The 20,781-nt window shown below is 39.0% G+C and overlaps 1 protein-coding gene across 2 annotated transcripts in view; it reads right to left on the reverse strand.

Moving 5' to 3' along the window:
- LOC102453014 (cadherin-8) overlaps positions 1-20,781 on the reverse strand; it is a 211,050-nt gene that overhangs the window by 59,464 nt on the left and 130,805 nt on the right. For both annotated transcript variants that reach the window (XR_012906673.1, XM_006129384.4), the window contains exon 8: positions 15,108-15,244. Coding sequence is in view for 1 of the 2 variants with exons in the window: in XM_006129384.4 (XP_006129446.1) it covers positions 15,108-15,244 (137 nt within the window). In the remaining variant the exon portion in view is untranslated. The remainder of the gene's footprint in view (positions 1-15,107; positions 15,245-20,781) is intronic.

Here is a 20,781-nt window from a genome sequence, read left to right on the forward strand (position 1 = left end):
AACTGTATCTCCTCACCCACAACAACCTTTGTTATAACACAAAACTTGCTCCTCTGAGCAACTTCATTATTTGAGATAGAAATTCCATCCACAAAAGTGTTCTAGGGAGACTGACTACCATGATGTTCAATTATAGATATATCTCCCCCCAGTTCCATTCCCAAGCTATAGCCCTGCAATCAATCACACATAAGTTTCAAGTTGCTGGAGTCACATATTGCCTAAAACAGCAATGGTTAAATACCGGACTGTGGGATGGATCCAGTGTGCCAGGGTTAGCTCTTAGGAGACCCCAACGCTATATTTACCTACATGGCCGCAAGCAATGGAGACTGCAGCTCCTGTTGGCCATGGATTGCCATTCCTGGCCAATGGAAACTGCAGGAAGCAGTGTCTTGGTCTGCACCACTTCCCACTGCTCCTATTGCCCGAGAACAGTGATCTGCAGGCCACAGGAGCTGTGATCGCCAGTACCTGTTGCCATGCATGTAAATATAGTGGTGGTGGCCCACCAGGGGCTAGCCATGGTGAACGCCTGATGTGTAATTGCTCACCCTGGCCTAGAATAATGTCTACTCACATGAAAATAGTAGAGTACTATTCATTACTTTTTTTTTGGGGGGGGGAGCAAATTCCTTCAGAAATTATAAAATTCAAGGTGCAGATATTCATCTGGCAATTATCAAGTTTTGGAATCTGCTTCACCTCAGTCTCATACTCATTGTGCTAATACAATAATGAAATATTGTCATTTTATTCTTTCTCCATCTCTTTTACAGCAATTAACAAATCATTCAAATACATTCAGTCTTTTAACCAGAAGATCTGATCACATTTATACTTATTTTAGTCCCTATCATTTCTGGGCCTGATACCGTTGGGCCATATATGGTAATATGCAAGCGCAGGAAAGCAATGTGCAGTTTTGGGAATAAATACCCATCGCACAGTTTGCTCGAGGAGGTCTTCGCAACACATGTAACACCATGCATGTGCCTTCCCATATACTCCAAAGCGCTGCCGGCCTGATCAACCGACAAGCCACCTCCCCTGACTCTCGGGCGTAACCAAGGCCTTCGCAATCGAACCGATATCTTTGAAATGTCCCATGTGCTGTGTTAGTTGGTATGTATGATTTGATTTTCTTTGTTGTATAAGCTTAGTGTTGTAGTTGTTTTGGGTAGTACATAGAGTTTGTAGTTATCGCTGTTATTTAATTAGTAGAGCTGTATATTTTTAGAATAGAGACTATTCCCCTTGCCATTCCCATCCTTATATCTCTGACACATTTAACTAGGAATCATAGAATAAATATAATAAATACTGTAAATGCATTATTAACACGGTCTATTAAAAATCTTAGACTAAATACTATAAATTCATCACTGTCATAAATAAATATCTTTTGTTTGCTAAAACTGTCCACCTTGTTCTGTCCTTCCCCCCTTGGGTATGCATCATCGGACCTGTGGTTCTCGCGACACTAATGAGAAAAGAAAGGGTGTGGTGAAAAAGATAAGCAGTTCTGAACTCCTGTTTAAACCTTCTCTGATGCTTTTCTTTCTTTTTTTAAATTTTTACTGAAATGTATTCAGACCTGACTGAAAGATAATTATATACTATACAAAAGTAATTCCCTAAAACATTATAATTATTCTTAATAATGTCAACAGTAGTTTTAAAATAAAAGGCAAAATAAAAGTAAGAAATTAAAAGTATGAACAAAAGAATTCATGACATTAAAATGTATGTGCTTGCTGAATGCACCAAACATTAATCTGAAGAATAATTTTACTGTATGTCTTTCTTCCTTTTTATTGAGCAGCTCTGCATCCTAAAACCACACTTGTTAATGAAGATAGTTTAGTATAGAATGCATTGAGTGATGATTCATAATCATATTTATATTCTTGGTAAACCATACAGAGCCATTTTTGGCTCTATGCCTTTTTCTAGTTGGAGACAGATAGCACAAAATTCAAATTGCCCCATATCTCTAAAGGATGCTACAAGTATGAAGCAAGACACGAGAAGCCATTCTTCCACTCTACTCTGTACTGATTAGGCCTCAACTGTAGTACTGTGCCTAGTTCTGGGCATCAGGTTTCAGGAAAGATGTTGACAAATTGGAGAAGGTCTGGAGAAGAGCACTAAGAAAGATTAAAGGTAGGGTGACCATATTTCCTTATTCTGAATGAGACATCTGATAAAATTATTTGTATTCAGGCAAGTTCAATGGCCAGAAATCAGAACTATGCAGTACAAATGTTCAAATTAACATAAACTTAACCAAGCCCCTGTTAAAAAGAAATAATACATAATTGGATTCTTTTTATTTATCTGTAAGGCTTTTCGGGTGTGTGTCACTCTCACACGAGGAGTGTGACACACACACATTTCCATACACACCTCTCACATGGGAGGGTGATCGACCGACCTGACCCCCCCTGACTCATGTCTCTGCCCTTCATGCTTTGTTGGGCCCTGAGACAGATTGGCGTCTCCTGGTTCCTGGTGCTGTGTCTTCCCAAAGCAATATGGGGAACACACGGGGTCATAGAACCTCTCCAAATTTCAGTCAGGATTAACCCCAGCTCCTGTCCCTTTGCCTCCCAGTCAGTATAGTATTTCAGTGGGCAGCAGCAACATTCTATACTGAGTGGGAGGAAAAGGGACAGGAGCTGCATCCAGCCTGGACCATGTCTTCACAGAGCTCATCTCTTCTGCCTCCCTTCCTCTCTCCACCTCTAACTGGAAGAATTTTGTCCCTTCCTACCTGCACAGAGTTGAAAGGTACTAACACCTGCAGGCTGCTGCTGGCCGCCAACGTACCCCAGCTGCTTCCTGGCTACAGTGCAGGTAGTAAGGAGTTAAATAGTAAGGCTGACTTGTGTACCAGGGCCCCAGGAACCAAATTGGCCAGAGAGGTGGCTCAATAGGAGGGGATGCCGCCCTAGAGGATAGGGAAGCCCATGCTACCTGGGGTGGGATCCAGAGTGGGGATGTATGTGAAGAGGGTGCTAAACCCCTTATTGGGGGTACTGCAGTGGAGCCTGCAGGTTTGGGATAGGCACAGGTTGGCAATCACTGCCCCTGCCTGCAACTCCAGAGTCACAGTGCCAGTTCTGAGCCAGTATCCCAGGCCTGAGGGCCTTGGGCTTTCCTGGGGTGCTGGTCCACCCACAGGCAGTGAGGGAAGGAAGAAGCCTTCCAACCAGGGGCTTGCTCTCCGCACAGTGCTGGAAGTGAGATGAGGCTCACTAGGGGGCGGGGGATATGGGAGATCAGAGGGGCTGTCAGGGACACAAAGCGGCAAAGCAAGGAGAGGACAACAAAAGGGGGAGCATGTAAAAGGCTGATGAGTGGGCAGCAGAGGCAACACACATCGGACTCTACAGCCCAGGGAACTCAGCTAGTTTCAGCCAGAAATGGGATGGGAGGAAGTAGCTCTGACTAAGAGCTGGTACACAGTGTGGGCTTCGCTGAAGCACAGGTAGGAGGAGCAGCTGGTTTCGCGTGCTGCATCTTCACCCCTCTGTCAGCCTTGTTTATCCACCTTCACCTTTGACCAGTGGACTCCACACTCACCACTGGTGTGTGGGTGGCTGGTCAGTAAGGTGGTGTAGTAAGGTAAATCAACCACTGATGGAGCCCTGTCAATCCTGGTACTCTACCAGGTCGTGAGCAGGAAGGGAAGTTGATGGGAGAGTTAATCCTGTCAACTTTCTCTGGTAGTGTAGACCTGGCCTAAGTATCAGAGTGGCTAAACACTGGAATACATTTCCTGGGGTGGATTTGTAGTCTCCATCATTCGGGATTTTTAAGAGCAGGCTAAACAAACACCTGTCAGGGATGGTCTAGATCAGGGGTGGGCAAAATTTTTTGATTGGGGGGCACTCCAAGAATTTTGTAAGTGGTCAACGACTGCCATTATATTAATGATGAAGGTGTGGGGGTCTGGGATGGAGGTTGGGTGCAGAAAGGAGCATGAGTTAAGGGACTGGGGTATGGAATCTGGAAGGGTACGTCTACATTTGCTCTCTAGTTCAGACTAGCGATGCAAATTTAGGCGACCAAAATTGCTAATGAAGCAAAGATTTAAATATCCTGAGCTTCACCAGCAAGATCTTGCCCAGCTCTAGTCCGAATCTCAGCTGATTCGAACCAGGAAGTGCACGCCGGGACGCAGAAGTTTGAACCAAAGTTCTTGGTCCAAACTAACATTACTCTTCAAAAAAAAAGTTACTTCTCAAAAAATGAGGAGTATCATTAGTTCAAACCAAGAGCTTTGGTTCGAACTACCATGTCCCGGCGCACACTTCCTGGTTCGAATCAGCTGTGATTTGGACTAGCGCGCTGGGCGAGATCTTGCTAATGAAGCACGGGATAATTAAATCCCCGCTTCATTAGCAATTTCGGTCGCCTACATTTGCATCCCTAGTCCAAACTAGGGAGCAAACGTAGACGTACCCGAAGGGAGTTTGGATGAGGGAGAGAATTTTGACTGGGGTAGGGTGCAGGGGTTTGGGCTTGTGACCTGGGACAGGGGATTGGGGTACAGGGCCCGGGAGGGTGCAGAAGAGGATTCTGGCCTGGGGGAGGGATGTAGGAAGAGGGAGTGCAGGGTCTGGAAGAGAGTTGTAACCTGGGTCAGGAGTGCAGGAGTGGGTGAAGGGATTTGGGCTGTGACCAGAGATAGCAGAGTGGAGTCCAAGTTCTGGGAAGGGTTTTGATCTAAGGAGGAGTATAGGAGAAGATGCAGTGTCTGGAATGGTGTCTGGGAGCTGGAGCTTTAGAAGGTTTAGGTTACATGGGATAGGAGGGCAGGATGGGCCAGAGAGTTGAGGGAGGGAGGGGCTGGGGTGCTAGAGGCAGGCTCTGGCTGGGAGACCTTACTTGGGTGGCCAGCAAACTAGCAGGTTTCTTAATCAGGGTCCCTGCCTTCCATGCCCCTGTACTGCTCACTGTCCTGTACTGTTTGGGGCTGTGAGCCTGGCAGGAGGGGCACATCACATACTGCCTGTCTTACAAACAGGCAGCTGATGTTGGCCGAAAACCAGTTATGGGAGCTACTAGGGGTGGGAACAGTGTGAGAAACCTCTGCCCCCTCCCTCCATGCTCTCAGAAGTCACAGAAGCACATGGCCCTGCAGACAGCTTTTCTGAGTGCCGAGCAGGAGGTGAAGGGGACAGGCAGGGAGCTGGCTGAGACTATCATGAGCCAACTCCAGCATCTTAGTGGGGCAAATCCAACCCATAGATCATATTTTACCCAGCCTTTGTCTAGATAGTGTTTGGTCCTTCCAAGAGTTCAGGAGTCTGTACTTGATGACCTCTTGAGGTTCCTTCCAGTTCTGTGATTATATGGATGGTTGACTTTGTTAGATACACAGCATAATTTTGTCCTTGAAATTCCTATGTTCTAGGTCTATAAAACATTTCTGTGGTCACATCACCATTTTAATTTCAAGTTCTCTTCTATTTTCTCATCATCTAATAATTTTCCAGAATCTGAACCAGTGGCCAAACCCCATCAGGAATATTAAAATTATTATTATAATACCTATATTATAATGCAAAAAAAAAAAAAAAAAAGATGTTACATACTTTAACACAGAAATGAGTGACAGTCATTTCTACTATATAGCATCAGATTTTTTTTTTCAAATAGCACAGTTCAAGAGTTATTTCATACCACCTTCCTAGCTAAAAATGAATCTTTTACATTATCAAGCATAGCTAAACAATTTCATTATCAATATTTTGGTAACCCAACTAATAAGTTTAATATTGGGAAGAGAAGGGAAATTCATTTATGGAGGATTCTGAATTTCAAACAAACCATCATAATTTTTAAACTCTCCACAGAAGAATTGATTAAAGTGTTTAAATTAAAATTTTACTTTTGATATTTTTAGTATAGAATACAATAAAGATAACCATCATTTAGAAAAGTGTCAAAAATGCTTTCAGAAAATGTCAAAATACACAGTGTTGACATTTTTAGGAACTAGTCTTTCTCCTTTTCCCCCAATTTATGAAATGTTTTGCAAAATTACGTTGATTTTGCAAAGGGTTATAATGGTAATGTGTTTTTCTTGCCACTATTTTTTACCAACCACCTTTATTGAAACCTTTTGTGCTAAGTTAGTAAAGCTGTATTTTTAAAAAAAAAAGATTGAATAAGGGAGTCAATCCAAATTATATCTCTGAGACTGCACCCACTAGAAATAAAGGTCATCAGGATTTTCATTCTAAAACCCCTTTTCAGATGTTTATAACTTGGCTGTAAAAATTTGTTCAGGCTAAAAATGAAGCATTCTTCTATAGAGTCCAGCAGCAGTGCTGTATTTTCAAGTCAATAACACATGCCATCTTTTCACTATTGCCAGATGCTGTGACCTTGAGATTATTTAGGTCTGGGGCTGTTTTGATTTTTAGTCACATGATAGGCCCCTCAGAATTAGCAAAGGTCAGAAAGCTAGGGAAGCAATATAAGTATGTTTAGACTGCAGTCATAGGTATGACTACAGGTCAGGTGTGACCTGTGCTGGGTTCAATCTAGTTAATGTGGTTGCAAATAGCAGTGAACCCATAACAGCAGAGGCCCTAATTCAGCCCAGCAAAATAAGTACATACCCAGAATTCCAAGCAGGCTTGTCCAACCTATACAGAATCCCAGACTACCATATCTTTATTAATATTCTAGCTGTGCTAGTTAGATTAACACTAACCTGGATATGCCACCGTGTCCTACAGTGAACCATACAATTGCTTGTGGACCCATACCCTAAAGATGTCACTGCCTTCATGCTAGAGAAAGAGCTGGAGGTTATCTTAGTTTGTCTGTCTGTTTGTTTTTGTTTTTAAGCATAGCTGCACCATGTCAGAAAAAGGCAAATACAGTACTTTCATCTATGGGACAGATAAAATGTCAAGCAAAGCTCAAGCTATGATGAAATTTGTCATTGGCAGAAATTAGGTTACCTGCAAAAGGTGGAGCAAATGAGGAAACCTGAAAGAGATGGAGCAAATGAGGCAGCCCAGTTGATGAGGAGAAATACCACTCATTGTGTTCTGCTGCCTTTTCATGGATACAGAACACTACGCATTCTGACAAAAGTCAAGTGAAAAGTGTAGATGGAGACCATATACAAAGGTACACTTTAAGGTGGTCACAGCTAGATAGTTGGATAGCAGGGACTTCAGGAAATAACTGTATGTGTTCTAAAATAAAAATGTATGTGTTCTGCATCGCATAGTGAGGTCCTGTTCCTAGCTGACGCCCCTAGTCAGCAGCGTAAGGAACAGGATGTAAATTATGTCAGCAACCTGTTAGAGCTGCATTTCTCAACTGCTGAAATTTGCATGCCGTAAAACTGATTAAAGGTGTAAATTATGATTCAGAGTCACACAGACTGAATTGGGAATACACAATGAAACATATCAAATATTATGTGAACAAATGTAGCACAGAATAATTAACTCCTGATAAATCTCTGTGTGTGTGTTCCTATATATAGTGTGAGAGAATGTTTTTAAACCTACAGCTGGATTGGAACATTTTATTTGCCTTCAGGGACAGCATGTTGCTGTACGATGGCAAGATCAACACAGACCAAACTGTGAACTTTGCTCCAAGCCAAAACAGCCCCTTTCCCAGGTCAACTTAATTCCCCCCATCTACAGCTGCGGGGATAGATCTGCTATGTTTTAGGGAGGAGCCAAGATTCCTACTTATCCCACTACTGGCCCCACTCCTCACCCACATATGCATTGGGGGAGTAGAGGCCCTACAGAAGTTGCTCAGTGTGGTAACCCTTAATGTGAGAGACTAACACAGGAGAAGGAAGGAAATATCTTCAGGCTCTTTACTTCCCAGGGTGGGGGTGAAGTCCGGCTCAACACACAACACTGAGCGCACAGAATGCAAGCAAAATATCCCACTTATTTAAGTCTAAAAATTCTTATTTCCATAAGCTCGTAAGTCACAAACCATAACAGAGATCAATGTGAAATATGGAGCTTGGGGAAACCAAATAAATAAAAAATTAAGAAAGAAGTAAGTAACACAAACATACACACACTAACAGAGGATGTGTCTTAATCTTGGATGGCAACTTTTAATGAGAACAGTAGTTCTAATGTCAGGTGAGAGAAAGCTTGGGTACTTTAAAGGAATCACTACTTAATCACCTTTAAAGCTTTCCATATTTTCTTGACTTGCTGATCTGAGTCATTACAAAGGTACAACTTAGAAAATGGATTTTTAGAAGTTGTTAATGTTGCAATTCATGATGTATTTTTATATTCTTGTGCACATATTGCTGAAACACACTGTATCACCTCTGCAAGGCCATTTCTAGACAGGGATAGCTAGCTAGGAGCCCACATCTTATAATAAACCAGGCATTTCTTTTAAGACTCACCAGAAGCCCATAATTCAAATGGACCTCACTCATGATTTGTGAGATAGGAGCATGCAAATATCATCATGTTCAGCCTTGAATTAGTCAAATGTTCTGCAGACATATTATGTGACTAATGCACCTCTTCCGTGTCCAAATTATAATACTGCCTTTGATATAAGCTTTTGCCTTGGTTCCCAGCTACATTAAACCTCCTTTTATTATTAGTCTTGTTATATCAGTTAATCAGTAATGATTGAAATGCAGGGCATTTCCTTAGCACTAATGACAGACTGGGAGGAATTGTTGGCATGAAGCATAGATGAGGAAATACCCTTTTGCTGAGGCTGTTATTGCTATTATAAGATGGAGATGGAAAATCACAGAGTAGGAGTATGAAGGCAGAGGGAAGATAGTTTTCACTGTTATATGTAGGACATGTCTAAAACTAATGCCTTATACATTAAGCAATCAGATTGCTTGAGTCATCAGATTCTACTCTAGTTACAATATATAGATATCATTAATGAGAATGGTGTAATAAATAATAAACAGGGCACGTTTGACTTTCTTTTGATGTTAGAGCTGCAGACACAGTAATTACTGTGTCATCTTAATTGTGTATTGATAATAAGGCAAAGCTTTCTTTACACCATTTACATGTCATCAGTGAGACTAAGAGCAGGATGGACCAGCAGATTAGACATTCAATGGTAGAAGTTATCACAATTTCCATCTAATCGCAGCCTCGTTTAATCACTGCATTTTTCTATTTTCATAGTCACATTGTAAATCATTAATTTCTAGTATCATTGTACCATGTCATATTCCCATTACTTTCACAGCATACTGAGTTTTCCATTCACTATGTAAAATGATGTGCCACTGTTCATTATGCTACCAAGTGACCAGTTTTAGGGCCGTGGGAGAATGAAGACATATTTTTGACACTGGGGTGTGTTTTTGTAGAGTAGAGTGGTATTTTTTATATCCTAAGTGCATGTTTTGTTCAAAAGACAAATTCAATGGCAGATACAGTTCAAATCTAAACCAATTAGAGCAGAATTGGCCTATCTGACAGGATAGTAGCAGAACCCTGGGAAGAATGAAATTTGGGGCAGGGTAGGAAAGAAAAGTGAGATGCAGATGTTTGGAAGGATGTGAGCAGATGGTAGGGAATTACAAATGACTGGGGGGGGGAGCTTCTCTTTTGGAATTGAGCCATCAGAAAGCTTCTAATCACAATAGTCTCCATTCTCAGCATGCATTAAGAAGTTCTTAGATCTCAGTCATACATTACCTTGATATACAACAAAACAATGTGAAATTCCATTACTCCAGTATTTAAAGTCCAGAGTCAGTGACAGGAAACAAAGTTCACCTTTTATATTAGAACAAAAAGGCATGTTCCTGGATAGGAAAAGGTCATTTGGACAACTAGACTGCTCCCTTGAGATTTTAATCAACCTCGTGTTCTCACTTTATATTCTTCTTGACTCAAAAAATGCTCTCACTGGAGCAAACTTGGCAGGGGGAGGGAGAAAGTAAACATACAAGAATCAATTCATGTCACTAGTCATTTTTGGTTTCCCTAGTGATATACTTTAATAAGCGAGTCTCCACCTCATAATTCAAGCTTCTATTTCAGTGTGATTTTGCAGTAAGATACAAACATTTGTTTTATTGTGTTACCTTAATAAACAATATGACATAATATCAGCATTACTATGGTACCAGATAGGAAATATGTATAACAGTAAAGGAGTGAACTCATGTTTAAATACAATTATTTTCAATACTAAGAAAATATTTATCATTAAAACTATTATGCCAAAGAAACAAGACGGGTCTTGGTTTCTGTTCTAAAACTAATGCTTGAGCTTCTCAAAGCAGTGCAAGAAATTTATCCACACATCTCTCCATTAAAATTAATGATACATGGCCATATCTCCTTCACTGGTTTGAAAATCTCAGCTGACATACTTGAGGCTGTTGTGCAGTGTTTAAGATTAATTTCAGCCCCTTCTCTACCGTTCTCACTGATGTATCTTTGTATAAACATTGAAGCTTACCACATTTTCAGCATTGTGACAATAAAGTCCAGGCCAAAGAGTTATCTAAGTCACACTGTGGGACATTCATTTGTTGGCAAAGACTGTATGCTATTTAAGAATGAGCACACAAATTAACACCCTGTCTATATATCACACAGATTAACACAGATTATGGTGATAATTCTGCTAATTATTTATAATTTATCATATCTACTTCTTCTATCTAAAAACAATCCCGGTGGATTCCTTTCTATCACTAGGGAGAGGTAATCTACTAAAGAAACCAGCACAATATCCATATCCAGGACTAAAGCCTGACTGAAGAGTCTAAAGGAAGCAAAGGCCTGCATGTGATTCATAAGTTATTTTGATAACACTTGCTTATAAGCTTTGTTATTGTTATTGTTTGGATTTTTTACATATTTTAATTAAAATATGTAAAAAATAATTTTTGTTTATTAAATATTTGTTTTAGTTTTTTTTAAAATAAAGTAGGTTAGATTCACATTTATATTAGGTAAGATCATCAGGATCAAGATTCAATTTGAGAATGGGTCTCATTACTTTTCACTTGAATGAAACTAGCCCTTTGCCTTCTCTAAAGGAATACATTAACAGTTTCCACCAGCGAGGGATGTCATATTCCAGACCATCTAATTTCAACAGTGGTGAAAGGTATTAATCCAGCATTTATGTCACATGATGTAGCTCAGCCACTACATCTTGAAACTGGCTGAAACTCAGCAAAAATAGTTTTTCACCTTCCCACACATATATTTCCAGACACTGATATTGTATCACAAAGGCAGCCAAAGTCTATCTGAATCTAATTAATTGTGTTCACCAGAAGGATATTGGAACATTTGCAGCAAGAAATATTGAACTCAGTTTCTAAGAGATGGCAACTCAGATTCACCAGACAATCTACCACCTAAAAAAGAAACACTATTTTTAAGATTTCATGTCTGGGTGGTGGAGCAACAGACTTCCTCTGCCCACAGCATGGGCAGGAGATTGTTAAAAATTATTTACAACAGAGCAGTTTCCACCTGTAACATGTCAGCAAGTGGAGGAGGCTAATGTGAAAATGTGGCAAAAATGGACAACGTTCCCTAGTCACTTTATTAAAAGTCAAGGACAAAAGCTGATGATCATGTCCTATAGTTGGCCGCCAAGAGAGCTCTGGAATACAAACAAGTCAATAAGAATAAAGATGGACCCTGAACTGAGCTTGTAAAGTAATGGCCAAGGATGAGGACTAGTGATAAACTAGTGATAAACTAGTATGAAGACTAGTGATAAATGGCCAAGTAATGGACAAGAATGAGACCTTTAACATCAATCCAAACCCCATGTTGGATATTCTACATATATATTATCTCTTTATTTGTTATGTATAAGATCATTAATTCATTGATATGAACCTAAAGCAATTGTACTAACAATCCTTTTTGAATTTCCCTCCTTAGTTAGCACCTCAGAAACAGTACACTGTTTCTATTAGATTTCCATGGAGCATACTCTCTCATAACAAATACCAAACTTACCAAAAATTAAAGCAAATAAAATATGTTTTTCTGTCTTCCCTCCACTTGATAACTCCCCAAACACACTTATTTCTGTCTTAGAAGCTTTTAAAAATATTCGCTCAAATAAAAAAATGTAGGTTTCTATGGTATTCTGTGAAATTCAGCCTTTGTTTCATTGTAAATACCACATAATTACACTGGAAATGTGAAAAAGCCATCAGCGGGCATGTTAATGGTAGGTGCAAGCTGGGTTTTATTATTTTCATAGTTGTCCTTGCAGGCAGCAGCTTCACAATAGTGATGGATGCTGTGGCTCACAGGAGGCCTAATGACAAGTCTTATTATTAAAAATACTTCAGTATAATTATATATTTTTTAAAGCTAGGGAGGGTGGGGACTTCATTCTGATGTCAATGTAATTCAATTGACTTGGTGGAGCTTCTCCTGATACCCACTACTACAAGAAGCAAATTGAAAAAAGGTCAGTTAAAGCAGTTTCTCAGGGGAAAAAAATCTTCAGCTTTTTGTGAGAAAATGGAAAGTGAAATTCTTCTGTATTATGGCAAACCACATCAGACATCACATGACAAAACATGTCACCCAACTTAAGGGAGGAGGCACTTTTAGAAAAATGCATTCAATGTGATCAGTTAAAGGCATTGCAGTCTTATACAAAACCTCCTCTTTTTAAATCATCCATCTCACCAAACAGCAATGACATCAATGCCATCAGTTTCTAATATATTTATTCCAGATCAGGTCAAAATATAGATGAAAAACAAAACAAAACAACAAAATGGAAATGTTTGTGAAATAACTTTCTACCTTTCTATCATAATTTTGGTTTTGTGGAAAATTTTCAACCATCTCTACTTACTGAGATTTTTAGATGCCTTGCACATCACACTCAAAAGTAAGCCCCCTCTCTGGCTAGGAGCCCACAGAAACTCTGTGGTCTTCATAATAAATCTCCCCCATTCCACAGGATTATTCTTTCCTTGTCTCATTTTCTGGGGGAATACTGTCTCCTGGTTTCATTGCTTCCCCAACTTCTTGCTGGTAACAGGGCAAATAAATTGTACACACATATGCCCAGAAACCACAAAATCCCTTCTGGCAATGACAGAGGACGTTCCATAAAGGAAACCATACAGTCACAAACAAGGACCATATAGAAGGCTTACAAGAACAGTAACACCACAGTGCCTTTCCTGTATGTTGTGCAACTACACCGGTACTATTGGATGAAAGCAGATAGCTCTTTTTTATGAGCTGTGCTCTTTCATGGGACGGTTTGTTGTATTTGATTTTTGGCCTTATTCAGCAGATCAGCCTTTCACTTGAACAAGTCAGCCTGCTGCCCTGCCGCTATCAATAGCTGAGCTTTAGTCATTTGGCTTCATTTAGTCAGTCAAAAGTTGGTGCATTTCTTTTATGATAGACTCAATGTAGTGTAAAAATATGGGTGATGTTTTAATGGCATATGTTTTCATACAACACTGTGTAATGGAAGTAAGGATGCCTTGAGGAAAACTAGTATGGAGAATTTCCTTAGAATCAATATTTCTACATCCACAGAAACCTAACCATTTCACTTTGCAGCTCTCTCCACTAGAGATAGAAGTATTGCTCACTGGCTAATATTATTCAGGGCAAAATATGTGCTGTACTATAGTCATACTTCTTTCCCTGAAAATGGTTGTTTCCATAGTTTAGGGCTTCTTCCAGTAAAAAGTGCTCAGGCTATCAAAGTGTTGTTAGCTCTCAAGATTTAGCACTAATTACAGAGAGAGTGTTATTTATACTATTACACACAAATCACAATGGTAGGTCATACTCATACACTTGACTGTGCGCTTAACTCATAAATTCCAAGGTAGAAGGAGCTACTGTACTCATGTAGTCCAACCACCCATATATCACAGGCCAGAGAACTTTCCTAAAGTAAGTCTTAGAGAACCATGTATTAAAAAAAAAATCCATTCTGGATTTAAAAGTTGTCAGCAATGGAGAATTCACCACCACTCTTGATAAATTGTTCCACTGATTAAACTATTACTATACTTAAACCTTTATATTGTACGTGTTCCCAGATGGTATGAAGAAGCAGCTCTCTACGCTGCTGCTCTCCCTCCCCTCCAGCTGGAAATGAGGCAGGGATGGTGCTTGGGAGCATCAGGAAGCATAGAGCCACATGTGCCCCCAAGAACAGGGCAGCAGGTAAACACTCCAGCTCCTCCCCCATTGCCCAGACTGCACAGCGCCCACCTTGACCTGGAATTTTTTTTTAATCCAGCATACTCTGTTTCCCAGGGTTGCTAGATTAAAGAGATTCAAGTATATCCCTACTTATAAACTAGTCCTTTACTATTTAAAATGTACACCTTCTTTCCAGTCTGAATTAGTTTACTCTCAATTTCATTATACATTTATCTCGTAGACTAAAGAGCCTGTTATCAAATATTTGTTTTCACTTAGGTACTTTTAAGACTGTGCTCTCCCCACACTGTCCTAAGAATGTTGTCTTCTGTTGAAGAAACCATATTGCTTTTCTAATGATATAATAAACTTACTAAACACTCAACAATAGCCATGTTAATGATCTCTACTGATATTCAGCTTTCTTCTTCCCACTCTTACACAACCATCTGCTTTACATATATGGTGCTGTAATAACTGCTACTTTTAACTGTGATGCCTATAACACCATCATCTTCCAACATGAGAATGGTAGAATAACAGGTTTTTACTTGAACTTTACAATATGTTTGGTTGTCTTTTTTTCCCCACAGTAGTTATATTTGAAAGTGTAAACTCTGAGTGGTAACTGTAGTATGTGCATAAACAAAAGAGATATAATTGAATATAAAATAAAATCTCAAATTGACTGCATGGTATTCCTCACTTATAAAACATATTTCTGAAAATAGACACGAGAGGCGCAAAACGAAATATGAAATTTGCTTAGCTTTCACAAAAAGTTGAAATTTAAAAATCAAATCCACGTAAACTGTAGAATATCTCTACTAGTTATGCAAACATTTGAAAAGTCAACAGACAATATTACAAGACAAACAGAACCAAAAGTAAAGCATGGACAAATGCATAAGCACTTACTGGTTTCTGTAGCTACAATCGTGATGTTGTGCCACGTGTTTGTTTCTCTGTCAAGTGGTGTTGCCAAAGTTATTTTTCCATCATCTGCATTAATGTTGAACTGTCTCTCAAGGTCAGTATGTCGATCAATGGAAAACCTACAAAATGGATATCTTTGTAATCTACTCAAATAAGCCTGAATGAGAATGTAAGTTATCCTCTGAGAACTGCAGTTTTCTAGTCAAATGGATTAAGAAGCTCAATAGCATAATAATTTATAAGGCAAAATGACTGATCATGTCTCAAGAAACTTAATTATTGTCCAAGGAGTAATTAGCTGAATATTCAACATGAAGGTCATAAACTGCCATCAGGTTCAGTAGGTAACATCTTTTAAAATCGCTGCTGATCAAGAGTTAATTAGACAATCCATCACATTTATTAGACAGCTTCTGTAGTATTTCATAGTAACTTCTTATAATTTCAACACCAATATATTAAACTTTCACACAAATATTGGGCTTCATGGTTATTTTAAACAAATACTGAAAGTCATTCTTTTACTAATATTCTTCAGTTTTAATGATGCATGAAATAGTAACCAAGAATGTTACCTGCTTAATTTTCAAGCAACTCCATGGACAATGGGATGTGTCTACACAGCACAATAATTTCAAAATAACTGATGTGATTTCGCAATAACAATGCGAGCGTCTACACAGCAATTCTGTTATTTCAATATAATTTCGAAATAACAGACAGCTTATTTTGAAATCTGTAAACCTCATTCCATGAGGAATAATGCTTATTCTGAAAGAGCTATTTCGGAATAGCAGTAGTGGTGATGCTCCATGGATGCTATTTCAAAATAGCTCCTCCCCAGGGCCATTCAAAATAACTACATCCCAGTGCCTCCTAGGGCTCTAAATTGAGGTAACTCGTCTGCATTAGGGAAGCCTTCATCAGACTTATTTTGAGGCTTCCCTGAAGTGTAGACATGCTATTTCAAAATAAGTTATTTTGGAAAAAAATCCAAAATAGCTTATTTCAAAATAAGCATGTTGTGTAGATATACGCTAGGTGGTTAATGAATCACCATTTATCAGTAAACAATTCAAAAAGAAAAAAATACCCTAAACCTACAGGGATTGACTGTTATATGGATTGACATAATTGGTTTCTAACAAAACAACTTTGATCTGACAGCTAGTCAGAGCTTGCAAATGAGAATATACAGGTAAATTATGCAGCCTAAACATAGCCAGCTTGACTAACAAGACGGAGCTGCAGTAGATTGCTCCAACAGTGCATTAAGCAGATGATGATTTAGGGCTCAGCACAAGAAAAGCTTTTATATAGGTTAATTTTCATAGAGTTGTTTTATTAATGTATTACTTGTTAAAAGAAACTAAACTGGAAAATTAAGCCTTTCCATTTTTTGATTGGTGAGGTACAAAAAGAATTTATCACAAACTCCTGATACGGTACAACAGTCACTGGCTTCAAGAGGGTTTACTGAATCTGAACTGTGGATTTATATAAGAGACTGTAATGCTTTTGTGTCTAGGTATTATAGAGAATAACAGCTTGCATTGTTGGTTCTGCATCTGTTCTGCATTATACCTAGGCATAATGGGGGTGAGTTAGGATGGAGTATCAGAGTGGATTACACACTTTATATTGTGGTTATGGTCTGGAGAGTGACTCAAAAAATGTCAGTTTCCTATTATACTTCTGTTTCTTTTGCAGGTTAGTGTAGACTATTTCTTATTAACACTTTGCACTATGTCTGCTTAGATCACTGATGAAAAACAAACATACTACAGTCAAGCAGATAGCTATGAAGATGTCAGCTTATTCTATTTCCTCTCATGCATCTTCATGAACTTCCATAAAAGTTCTCCTTTCAAACCCTTGCTTTGTAATGATGACATACAGTTTGAACTAATGTAAGATTAACAAATCCTCAATAACCTGAACTCATTCCTGATGTCAACAGAATATACCAGGGTACAACTTGACCCATCAGACTGACCTAGCTAGCTCTAGTAATTGAAACTTAAATCTCAATATTGCAACAGTCTTGTTTCAAGTTTTTTATATTTAATCATTTGTTAATATTAAGGAGTACAGAAGTTTTGCAACTGAACCATGTTGTTGGTAAATTCAGTAAATATATTGCCCATTTTAAAAGTTTTAGTTCACCACAAATGCTTATTGAGGAAGTTCTGAAATCCTTAAAAAACTGTATGCTACAAACTCACCTCTAGGAAAATCTAGGCTATGGTATTTTGATATTGCCAAGTTGAATAATAACTAATGGACTTAATATTAAATTACCTCTTTGGCCAGAAAGACATTTTATTGAGATAGTCCACATGTAAAGGGTTAGCTGTGTGCAGAACTACAGTAGGCACAAAAATAGCAAAAAAGGATTTAGGGCTAAATTTTCAAAAATGGTTACTTGGGGCAAGGCACCTATATTCTTGTTCGGACCTCTAAGTAAAGTAACTTTTAAGGAAGCTGTGAACAGTCATGTCCTATTGGCTTGAATAAAAATCACAATCTTTCTATTTGTATCAGGCCCCTCTGTATCATAATTCCATTCCCGGTTCTATATGAACAGTATATTTTATTTTTGAAAAATTTTATTTATTCAGAATGGGGAAAAAAAGGATTCAAAATAAAATATTTCTTAACACAAGCTACATGGTTTATCAGGTTGCCAAGAGGTAAACATTTCCTCTTGACTATAAATTAAGAAATACCTTCAGTGCCAAAAATGTAGGGAGACTAATAGCATATATTATAGCTCTTTTTAATGGACATGCAATGTCAAATATATATGTGATCCACAAAATATACATTTCTACAAAATGGAAGAGAATACTAAAGAAAATAATATACTTGGAAATTGCCATAGTAACACCACAGGTTATTTGGGTATTTTTGTTGGTTTTTGTTAGACTGTGCAGGAGAAAATATGTGGTGTGATTATACATTTCTTTAGATGAAGACTATGTGCCCGATTCTGATTGCTCTCACTAGATTTCCCTTGCTGTCCCCCCACTAACTTAAGTTGAGCAATTCTTGATTTACATCAAGGTAAATGACAGCAGAATGCAACCTTCACTGTTGAAAACTCTACTTTGCTGATCCTGCTGAGATCTGCATCACAATATTAATATCATAAATCACCCTATCTCAGCAATGCCAGGCAAAGAGGGCATGTTACTTGGTGACTGAGATAAACAGCTGTACCTTAGAAAGGTAAAAATACTGTATTCAGGTTTTTAAGGCCTGCTGTGAATTAAGAAAATGATCCATTGCTGCCAAACATGAAGTCTTTGCAGCATGAATGTGAGGAAAACCTGCTACAAAGAAGTTTGCTTCTCTCACAGAGAGAGGCTGAAGGGCAGCGATCATTTCTGAGTTTATAAGAGGAGGGAGAGTGCATGGGACGTACAAAATATTACTCATGCTTTTTCTATGCATTTAGACAAAGATTTATCCAAAGTAATAATAAAAATATGAAATGAGCAGCACTGGAATAAGTCAAAACAGGCTTAAAAAGAACTTAGAATGATAAAATATGCTGATCTGATATACTGAACCACTCCAGGCCAGATGAGATACTTTTACTCAAGTTCAACAATGGAACTCCATGAAGAATAAGGTGTTACTCATTGTGAGTAGGAGTGTCCCTAGACACACATTTAAAACTATAAATTATACATTTATGAAAGTTTTCATGGAATTTTATAACTCTCTGATAAGTGCATGTTTGAAAAAAAAATCTGTTCACATTTATGACTATTTATTTTTAAATCAGCACAGTTAAAAGGGGAGCCAGTGACTTAAATCATTTGGAAAGGGAAATTGTAAAGGTAGAGAAAAGAAGCACTGGATTATGAAATGTAGACATCATGTGAGAAATAGTTTTCCATAGACAGACAGATAGATTCATATGGACATACTTCAGAACTGGTATAAAAAAGAAATCATATACAAGATTATGTCATAACAGATAATTAAGATGGAATCAACATCTGGATCTTACATAACTACTTTGCTACGGACTACAGGTTGCACCTCTATAAATGGGATCTCTCTGATCCAGCAATATCCATGGTCCTTCTGGACCACAGATGTTCCAGGATAAGAGAGTCCCAATCTGCTGCAGGGGGCAGGGTTGAGGAACTGAGTGCCCAGCACTATGTGAGAGTGGGACTGGGGTGACACACAGCTCAGCTGGGCTGTGGTGGGGGAGGAGGAAGAGGAGCCAGCACACAACTCAGTACAGAGCCAGGAAGTAGGGAGCTATGTGGGCAGGGGAGCCAGAAATGACCTACCCTGCTCTGGAAAATCCCTCATTCAGGACCAATCAGGTCCTGATGGTGCCAGACCAAGGAGGTGCAACCTGTACTAGCATCCCTGCATTCCCAGGCCTACAGCCAAATGGAAGTAGTGAGAGAATGGCTACATTAGAGATACACACAAAGTCTCCTCCTTCAGTCAGTTCTGGGCATTTTGCTACTATGAAAATTGCAGGATTCAGTTGAGCCATCTGTTTGCTATAGGTTATTGATTTCCCTTACTACCCTTCCTAATATACAATCATTCATATTTGGAGTGGGACCAAACTGTGAACGGAAATAAGACTCCCCCTGACACCATTTAGATGAGGGTTTCTCAGCCTGAGGATGAGTTCACGAAACTGCATAATCAGACTCTTTCAAAGGGTCATGTGATAGCTCCTGTGACTTGGGACAGGCTGGGCTCACCCCTTGCTCCAGACCCCTGCTACCACTGGAGTCCCAGTGCCACTCAACTTTAGCGAAAATGGCGATCGGGGCTTTTTTGCGGAAAAGTGCGTCTAGATTGGCCATGGACACTTTTCCACAAAAAGTGCTTTTGCGGAAAAGTGTCCGTGCCAATCTAGATGCTCTTTTCCGAAAATGCTTTTAACGGAAAACTTTTCCGTTAAAAGAATTTCCAGAAAATCATGCCAGTCTAGACATAGCCCAGTGGTCATGTCAGGATGAAGCCCACTTGTACAGACAATTTCTTGTTTCCTCCTCTAACTTAAATAGCGGCTGTAGCCCAACCAGAATCTTTGAAGCTCTCCTAATGAGAGTGTAGATCATGTGCACCACTTAGGCTGCATAGACCCTAGTTCCAGCTTCTGTCTGTGAGCTGCCAGGTGAGGGACTGGCTAGTGATGAATCCACCAAGTTTGGTTTCAAGACCCCTGGAGTCTAACATCAGGCTGACCAAGATGTATGTTTTATTCCCTTCTTTTTCCACTATTTTTTAATTCTGAGAGAATATGCTGTGCTGTTCCAAATAAAGGTGTTCCAGTAATTTTGATTGACTTGATCAGCACTTTTCAAAGTTCCTTTGTTTGGAAGGACAAAAAATGAACTCTAATATTGATGTGCCCATAAGGAACTAGGGTATAACCATCCAGTAATTTCATAAAAGCACCAGAACAGTCATTACATGTTAACAATCTTTGGTCAGTACTAAAACTATCCATATTTTAATTGATGATCTAGAGGTTCAAGATTTTCTATTAGTAATAATCCACTGTCAGACTCACTTTACAGTCTACTTCTAGTTTGATAAGGTTTTTATTTACTTTAAAAGCTTTGCCTGAGCATCGGGCCCTGAATTCCTTCATACAGCAAATAAA

Source organism: Pelodiscus sinensis, chromosome 12 (assembly GCF_049634645.1).
Source record: "Pelodiscus sinensis isolate JC-2024 chromosome 12, ASM4963464v1, whole genome shotgun sequence".
NCBI lineage: Eukaryota > Metazoa > Chordata > Testudines > Trionychidae > Pelodiscus > Pelodiscus sinensis.